Source organism: Silene latifolia, chromosome 1 (genome assembly GCF_048544455.1).
Source record: "Silene latifolia isolate original U9 population chromosome 1, ASM4854445v1, whole genome shotgun sequence".
NCBI lineage: Eukaryota > Viridiplantae > Streptophyta > Magnoliopsida > Caryophyllales > Caryophyllaceae > Silene > Silene latifolia.
The window spans coordinates 115,189,217-115,198,418 of record NC_133526.1 but is presented as its reverse complement, the minus strand read 5'-3'; the positions used below and the strand labels follow the sequence as shown (position 1 = coordinate 115,198,418).

Below are 9,202 nucleotides of genomic sequence, written 5' to 3'. Positions count from 1 at the left end.
CTAAACATGTTATAATGCAAATGCCCTAATTATACAAGACTAACTACAACATCAATATAAACAACATCACATTATTGAAACCGAGTAGGATTAACCTACCTTTTAGCAATCTCCTCAAGCTATTCGAATCCGGACCGAAACCGTTTCAAGGAATCGTCTCATCCTATACAAGTCACATAATAACTATCACAATACATCTTATACTAATATTCACTACTAAAACCCTCATTACTACCCCTTAATTGCCCCTATTACACATGCTAACTACTAAATAATTACCATAACGAAATCCCCCAAAAGTTAGGGTTTGAAAGACTAGAAAAGGGTAGATCTTTACTTACTAGGTGAAGGAGATGAAGAGGAAGGTGGAAAATCCACTAATCCAAGCTTGAATCCCAAGTAGTAGGTGTTTGTGAGGGTTTAGAGAGAAGGGAGAGAGTTTGGAGAGATAAGGAGAAAAGTAGAAAATGATTTAGGGTTAGGGAAGAAAAGGGTTTAATCCCGTATTCTGAAACAGCGTCACTCGACCGAGTGACGAGTCCACTCGGTCTAGTGGACTCAATCGGCCGAGTAGTACTCTACTCGGTCGAGTGGACTCACTCGATCGAGTATACTCTTCACTCGACCGAGTGGATCGAGTCCACTCGATCCGCTGTAACTCCACTTGGTCTAGTCTAGGTCTAGTGTAAGGCTATCCTTCCCTCCCGAGTGATCTCTTATCGATCTAAAGGTCCCCTCACGCATCCTAAGGTCAAAGTACGGGTCCCACAAAGGTCGGGTATTACATAGCTCATCCATTTAAACATTAAAAATATGTACTTTGAATTAGCTCAGAAAAAATACACATAAGCTCAAATACTTATAACTTGGTTGTGCAATGCTTATATACAATTGGATGTATAATCTTATTTGTGAAAATATATACTCCCTACGCATCTATTTGTTTTACCCATTTACCTTTTTGGAGGTCAAAGTATTGAAACTTTGACCATAAATACATCATAAAATAATAATTTATAATACGATATTTATATAATTACATTTGTTATAAAAAAATTGCACAATTTTTTTATTAATCGAAACAAATAATGTATAGGTGTTTGAAATGATGGTCAAAATGTCGCTAAGGAAACCATGTATAGAGTAAATGAGCAGAACAAATAGATGTGGAGGGAATATATTTTATCAAATTTAAATAACATGTCTTGGGTCCTGAATTTCATGGGATGTAGTATCACGTGTCTGTGTCCGTGTCCATTTTGGTGCTATCTAGCCCATTACTTTGTATAGCATTCTATCATATTATTATACTACTATGACTTAGAACAAGAGTTAATTCAAGTTGAAAGAGCTCTCTTACTCCAACCATCAAATTAGGGATTCGATCCTCATCCGCGACATAAGTGCCCTCCTTTGAATGAAAAAAAAAAAAAAAAAAAAAAAAAAAAAAAAAACTAATTGCGAGATCACTTTAATCAGATATCTTAGGAGTAAAAAGGGGTAAGCAAGTTGTACCTACACATAACAATTGTTCAAATTACCAAACAATAGAATCTGAAAATATACATTTATCTTAGAGCATGTGTATCCAATGATAACATACCTTATTTGGCCTAAAAAATGACTAAGTTACCCTTACAACCCACTATCCATTTACATGTTTGTCATCAAATAGCCTACTCACCCACTCACTCAATGTTTAATTACACAATATATTATTCTTATGGCTCATTCAAAGCTTCCAACTTTACCCCCCACTTTTGTACCTTTTCTTAAATAACTCTTTTTCCCTTATATTACCATTTGGCTGGATCGGAGCGAGTATAAGACAGTATGCATACGACCAAGTTATTAACCTCATTATTAGATAAAGAATACTGGAATATATTAAGTAATTTGGTTTTGCATCACTTGCATGCATAAAGTGATAAAGTCGTCCATTCTAGGCTTTTAAATGCAGAAGTGCAATTACTAATCACTGGAAATTTTCTGCGCTTAAGAATCTAAATATATGGCCCAAAGCTGTGCCAAACAAAGATTTGGTCCAGGAAAGCATGATTGTGGCCGACCTTTACCAAAACATTGGTCCACAAAAATAAGGGGGGCCATTCATACCTTCAAGTCCAGCAAATCTGTCAAGTCCCCCTCCAAACAAAACTGCAAAACATGCCCCCCCTTCCTGTGTAATCCTTGTTTTATGGTAAGGAAGTCTATTAGCAAAGCTGACATGAAACTTTACTAATGGACATAAAGCATAAAGTCACAACCTTTCATACATTACTTGTACAAGTACATACTGTCTACTGATTATCATCAAAGTTGGATGAGCAAAGTTCTGAGAAATACAAGGCAGGCAAGTACAGAGCCTCCAAAGAGGGATACTTGAAGAAATAGTCTCCTCTTTCGAGGACTGAAGACAGTAACATAAAGAGAGCTCACCTCCAATATCGATTCCCCATCAAGACAGTAGACCTGATAGTAAGACAGATATTACATCATTAAATGATCATTTAGATGAACATATGACAAAGATACGATACAGAGTAAAATCAGTCTCTTAAATCAATCCACTGTAACGCCATATTTTGATGGACGTAAAGCGAATGCACATCATCAACAAGAATAGTCACATAGAGACTTGACCCACGCGGACGGCTAATATGAATCATCATTTGAAACACATAGCTAATCCCAAAGTAATCAAAGCTCATCAGCCATTAGGATTTTTAATGCATACCGACATCAAATAATTGGCACTCAGGAAAACTGTTATTGTACAAGGTGTACAGCCTACAAGTAGTGGAGAATCAGGACTATATAAAGTTGTCAATAAAAGGGTAAACCTCACAACGAGTCACATACAGATCTTCGGGTAATCGGATTTATTAAGTTGTAAGTAGAAGAGTTTAACCCAAAACGAATAACAATTCATTTTTGATATATTGTCCAAAAGTTGTGGCAATTTAGCAGGGACTTGGTTTTTGATATAAATATATGCCCGAGAGAATTACCATAAAAATCTTTTCATGCTATTACCCAAAGACATCAATCAAAACTTTTAAATATAATATACGATCAACTTACCGGAAGACTGTTGAGGAGGGCCAGAGCTAACGATACTTTAAAAGTCCACACCAAAATGTTTTCAAACATATCTGGTAAATATGTAGCAAAGGGGAAGGTGAAACGTGGTTGATATGATGTTAGCTTGAGAGAACGCGTCATGGAAAATGCATCACCCACATACAGGAAAGACTTGTGACAGTTTTCTCGGGAATCAGAACCGTCTGATGTAGACGAGTTGCATTGATGATTACGAGGACTTCGATAAGTGATCTCAGCCCACACTACACCAGGCTCTTGAACCGGTGACAAGCACATCTCATTCTGAAAATCAGAGACATCAAATCAAATCAATGAGTACCGTAACTGCCATCACCCCAAAACGCACCTGACCTATGGCATAGTTAGTCATCTCAGGACCTATTTGCTTCAAGTCAATATATCCCTCGTAATGGCGGATGCACCTCATGGGATCCAGAGTCCTTGAACAACAGAGGCTAAAAATAAGTGCACTTTAAGCACTACTAATGCTTAAAAAGAAAAAACTAAAATTTAATATAATAATATTTTCAAATAATCCCTTTTCAAATGGATTCAAAGGCTCACTATTCTTTGGTTCAAATTATAATGGACGAAAGCAAAATGGCTCACTAAACTACATGTGCTTCCTTTTATAGTGGAGTAACAGAGTACCAGACATTTGACGCAATGCTAAACCTCTAGGTGTTGAGGGGTTAGGCTGGTTACACTCCACCCTACCGCCATCTGCGGGAGCTCTTGAAAAACTGGAGTAATTTCGTTGCACACTTGCACTAGTATCTTTAAAATATTCGATGGGGTTGCAAGGTGAAAAATATCTAGGTCAGCCAGCCCACAAAAGAAAAACACAAAATAAAAATTCAGACCCAAAGATTTTACCTCTGAACATACACATGTAGTTTCAGACATCCCCAGGCTGCCACAACTCTTAAGACTAACAGCATCAGTAGAACCAAGACAGTATCCAGTGCCAGCAGAATGGGACCTTAAGTCAAAGCAGGGAGTGGACACAAAAGCAACATGCTCATCAGGACAAGCAGAATGATTGGACACTGAGAACAATCTTTCACTATTCTGCACCAAAACATTCGGGGCGCAATAACTTTTGTTCACAACTGGATAACCTTTCAGAACCTCAAACTCAGAGCTCGCCAGTGACCGCTTCTCCAGAGAACTAGCCATTTCCATCCAATCTACAGCACTAAACATTTTCACTCCCTCCAATGACACAATGTTATCACCAGGAGACAGGTAGCCAGACAAAGGTGAACTAGCAGACACGTCCACTACCTGTACCCGCAATATACAAAAAATTCTAATAAATAAACTTCAGTTTTGAAACGGATTGATTACACACGTATATTTGGTTTGTGAATATGTTAACGTTTTGCAATTACCATAGGGCCATCTGCATGTATGAAAAGAGGAGAAAGAAGTAGGGGCAAAAGCAACAACGCCAGTCCACACATTGCACAACACTTTAAAAAGAAGTTCAGACAGTTAGTTCTAAGCATACAAAGCTGGAATCATAATAAACCTTTCATCTTTCCACCAAACATATTAAAATGTTAAATTTTCTTTGAGTATTACATAGCCAAGATCTGCAAGAAGGGGGAGAACTCACCACGGCATTATGCCAAATACCAGCACAATATATGCGAAGGGCAGTAGAGCGTGGCTTAGAATGCAGTAACTCATAATTGAACGCAACCAGTGCTCCTGGAAACAATATAGCAAGAAATATTGCAATGTATTCCAATTCTATGCCTTCACTGATTCCCGTTGAAGAGATTCCTACAACAGAAAAAATGAGGAAGCCGCTCTTGAAATGAAAACTAATTTTAAGTACTGAGCTCATCATTCCGATACTGCCGATTAGAACCTTAGCCAATAAGGCCCGTCATTCAAATGCTTTTTCATACAACAAGGCAAATGGGGTAATTGACTAAAGTGGATGAAAAATGAATCATACATCCATTAGGAATGAAGATCTGACCTTGCAGCAGCAGAAGCATGGCCAAATTCATGTACAGTAACAGATATTATAGTAGCGCCGACCATGTATCCAAGATCAGCAAGTGACATTTTAAACCTCATTGCCTACACATAAATATTCGTTTTAAGTTCTAAATATAATCCTCAAAAATCAAAAGCTGTGAAAGCAATGGCATGAAAAGAACAGAAACAAAAAGGCTCACCCATGGATTGACACCAAACAGCAAGGAGTCAAACAGATGGGTAAGCTTATTGCTTTCTCGGGTTAGCCATGAAGTGGTAACAGCCTGCCAAATAAGTACCTGCCCCGGTGTAAAAGTGCACAAAAACAAAATAAATGAACATACATGTATCAGCTATAAAATGAAAAGGAACAGAGATGTATAAATTAGCATGTTCTTAACCATGGTGACTCCAAGCAGCATGCTTAAGCTAAAACCAGTCCCCACAGTAAACCAAACTTTCAAAAACCTGTACAAAAACATTACGGGGTATAATATAGCACAAATTCTCATTTTTGATAGACAATATCGTCACAAGCTTGTGACGAGTCAACTATCATCCATGTGGGATGGTAAAAGGATAGGTGCAAGAAGAACCTGGCATGTTTTTGACCAAAATGGTAAAGTGGTTTATTAAGACAAGTCATCTTAAGATCACAATACCTGCATAATAATTCAATGATATTATTATCATAAATTGAATGGTTAACTGAGAAAGAATAAAAGGAAGAAGAATTGACCAGCAAGAAAGGGTATTAGAGAGGCGAGTTGAACGCAGTGGTAATAGAGTTTGCGCTCTTGTTCTCGATTGTCTTCTTATTCTTCTTCCTTCCATTACTCTTCTCCACTGTAGTCGCTGCTGCTTATTTCCAATTAACGATTCCGACCAACTTGTGTATCAAACGGGAGTAATGCTCTCGGTTCAGTTAGGTTTTGGGTCAACTGATAGAGAAAAAAAAAATCGGATTTTTTCTAAGCTTATTACTTTTGAGCATATGTGTATTTTGCTGACCTTATTAAAGTTTATTATAACTTAGATTTTAATTTATTTTATTTTCCGTTAAAGTTTTTTCACTTAAACATTAAGCTCAAACAATTACAATACCATGTAAGGTTAGCACATAAGTGAATCCATTTTTAAAATAATGCTCAAAAATAAAATATTTTTCGTTTTGGATCGGTTTTGAAACTATTTGTCGAAATGGTGTCCACGTAGGCTCGGGTTTTCAAAACCTAAAACACGGAACAAACACGCCATTAACAATGGCGTGTTTAATGGAGTATAACTTTTCGGAAAAAAAAATTATTGAAGTTGGACACGCCATTGGCACTGGCGTGTCTTTGGTTTTCATAAAACATGTATACTGCTATACAATCTTCACCTGCTAATTTCTCAATAGCCCTTCTACCTTTTTTGTGTCTACCCACAACAATCAATCAGCATCACTCCTCTAATCCCATTATATAATCTCCGTCATCTCTCAATCATGTAAACCACCATAAGCATTCCAAAGAAATCGCGTCAACAATTAAGTTATCACCATTTTTGAGCCTAAGCACCACCCACCACCTTCACCATAACCATGGTCAATTGCACCCCACATATTGACGCAACCTCCATTAGCCGGCTATGTTTTCCACATCGTCACCACCGCTCCTCAACAATTCATCAACTAGATCCGCGTAGGAGCGTTGGTAGTGATTCGTAATCGGAAAGTATGATGTATGGTTCGGTGATGCGTAAATCAAATAGGAAGGAGGCTGATAAAATAGGAGTCGTGGTGAGGTTGTGCCGGCGAGGTGATGCTTGTGGTAGTGCTCACGGTGGATGATGATGGCTATTTAATAAAGGACGAAATTGAGCACGAAACTGTTAAATTTGAAGGAAAAAGGCAGGAATTTATTTGGTTGACATACACGCCATACCTAATGGCGGGTCTCCAATTTTTTTTTTTTTTAAATTATTAGTTTGACAGTAAACACGCCATTGTTAATGGCGTGTCTATCCCGTGTTCCGGGTTTTAAAAACCCGAGCCTACGTGGACACCATTTTGACAAATAGTTTCAAAACCGACCCAAAACAATAAATATTTTATTTTTGAGCATTATTTTTAAAATGGATTCCACATAAGTGTGGACATAGGCCACCTACACGCCAATCTGCGGACATGTAGCGGCCTGAAAGCCACGTTCGGGAACATAGAAATGCTTTCGACTGGGTCGCTTTAGATCGATCGGTTTCGTCTCGATGAAGGTCTCGAAAACGATGCAGAGATGTTCGTAGTCGCCACCAAGCAATTATGGGATACCTGGAAACCGTTCGAAATCCACTTTATACCACGATCAAACGAAGCACAAAACAGCGCTTGTCATAAGTACTAAAGATAAGGACTCGTCCCTCTTTTAGCATCCTATCGCTAGAATGACTCTCGTGCGCCCTGGATAAGGCCATCCACTATCCAAAGGTTCTGAGTAAGAGGTTGAAGGTACGTATTGGGAAGCCCTTTAATCGGACACTCAATCCCGCCCGCGGAAGCGGCCTCCACTGATCGATCATGGTTGGTTAAGTGCAAAAGTTAATAAAACGGGTTAAATGCATGAATACACATCCACAAGTTTAAACCTAACATGTGAAATTTGCTATGTCGGTTGTTTATCCAAGTATCAAGTAATTGATGTCGAGTTGGATTTAAGAGTTGATTTGCATGCAAAGACGGAAATTAAACATCCATTTACCTAGTTAGGTTTACGGTGCTTAACACGATCCATTTGTCTAAAAAGGGTGTGTTTTAAAAAATGTAAAATGTAAAATATAAATTCGTCAATCTGATCCGTCATGTATTCGGGTTAACCAAAATCAAGATCGTCCTAGACAAGTGCTGAAAATGAGGCAGAAATAGTGCCAGACAACCTTTGAGGCGCGAGCCTATGGGTGGTGTAAGGGGCTCCCCTTGGTTTTGTAAAAGGTGGAGAACAGAAGAGCATTGGGGCGTTGATCAGGCGGCAGCCCAAGTGAACCTTCTGGTTCTGCAAAAGGTTGTTAAAACCGTTTAAAAGGTTGTTAAAACCGCTTTTTGTGGAAAAGGTCGTTAAGACCGTGTTTGTATCCAAGTACAAAATATGACTCGGAGTATTCATCATTATGATGATGATATTCGTTGTCGGGTTTGAATTTGCAAGTTTGACATGAATAGTTTCGTAAATAAACGTGTAAAATGTATTTGCTCAACCGTTTTATCACAGTACTCGAATTAAATCGACATGGCACGTATGTTAGCCAAGGGTGACATGCAATATGGTCAAGACAAAGAGGAAAATGAAATGAAATAAAATGGAAAGTGCTTGATATGAACTAATTGTATTAAGTTCAATGCTTTGTAATTAGTCAAAGTTTGTCATCGCACTCGGGATTAAACCGACATGGTATGTAGAACAAATGATGACTATGAATACGACTAAAATGCTTGCAAATGTGAATAATATAGGAACAATTTTCAAAATGAAGAAACTGGTTTAGAATACCCTTTAAAGTGTAATTAACCAAATAATATCACCGAATTACGGAATTAACTTTCATGGTATAAAGAACCAAGGGTGATTCTGATTTATGGTTAAAAATGTTTATCATAAAAATGATTTGAAATGGTAAAACCGTTTTAAGAAAGAAAAGAAAAATGAAATAAAACATTGAGGAATGATGAACTCAAACACGTTGAGTTCTGACCTGAGAAGCCATATGAGGCGCAAGCCCCTAGGCAAGGCAACGAGCTTCTGCCTCAAGCCAGAACTCGGTTTTGGCTCGATCTTTCCAAGTTTTGAATCGTGTTATGCATGTTTTATGATATGAAAGTCATGAAAAAAGTAAAAGGACATAAAAGAAGATGATTAATTACACCCTCATACTTACATGTTCGGTTGCTTGACAAGAAATCGACAAAGTGTATAACTTCTGAGTCGGAAAGCACGGTTTGAAAAACCGTTTTCACTACTACAATTCCCTTACTTTCCCGACGCTTTATGGTCGACGCTTTTATAAGCGTCGACCCATTTTTCCACTTTATATCCATTTTAGTAATATAATAATTATTTTTTAATTAAAAAAA

General features: G+C 37.8%; 1 protein-coding gene across 2 annotated transcripts; it reads right to left on the bottom strand.

Moving 5' to 3' along the window:
- Nucleotides 1–2,251: 2,251 nt before the first annotated feature.
- On the bottom strand, nt 2,252–6,085 carry LOC141608532 (membrane-bound transcription factor site-2 protease homolog). 2 transcript variants are annotated; one of them, XM_074427878.1, is made up of 10 exons: nt 5,840–6,085; nt 5,697–5,762; nt 5,502–5,568; nt 5,301–5,399; nt 5,099–5,202; nt 4,727–4,874; nt 4,500–4,580; nt 3,982–4,392; nt 3,085–3,387; nt 2,252–2,472 (listed from the first exon to the last, which is right to left on the bottom strand). In XM_074427878.1, the coding sequence occupies exons 1-10, from the start codon at nt 5,932–5,934 to the stop codon at nt 2,314–2,316; spliced, it is 1,533 nt and encodes a 510-aa protein (XP_074283979.1). In that variant the 5' UTR covers nt 5,935–6,085; the 3' UTR covers nt 2,252–2,313. The 2 variants fall into 2 exon arrangements, with proteins under 2 accessions (XP_074283979.1, XP_074283982.1); XM_074427881.1 differs by lacking the exon at nt 4,500–4,580.
- Between the last annotated feature and the right edge of the window lie 3,117 nt (nt 6,086–9,202).

Bases quoted from the DNA above. Each gene is read 5' to 3' on its own strand.
- LOC141608532 (XM_074427878.1), bottom strand. From the start codon at position 5,934: ATGGAAGGAAGAAGAATAAGAAGACAATCGAGAACAAGAGCGCAAACT. The intron at 4,875-5,098 runs GTCAGATCTTCA...AACGGGAATCAG, and splicing joins CATGCTTCTGCTGCTGCAAG to TGAAGGCATAGAATTGGAAT. The intron at 2,473-3,084 runs GTAAGTTGATCG...TCTTACTATCAG, and splicing joins CCCTCCTCAACAGTCTTCCG to GTCTACTGTCTTGATGGGGA.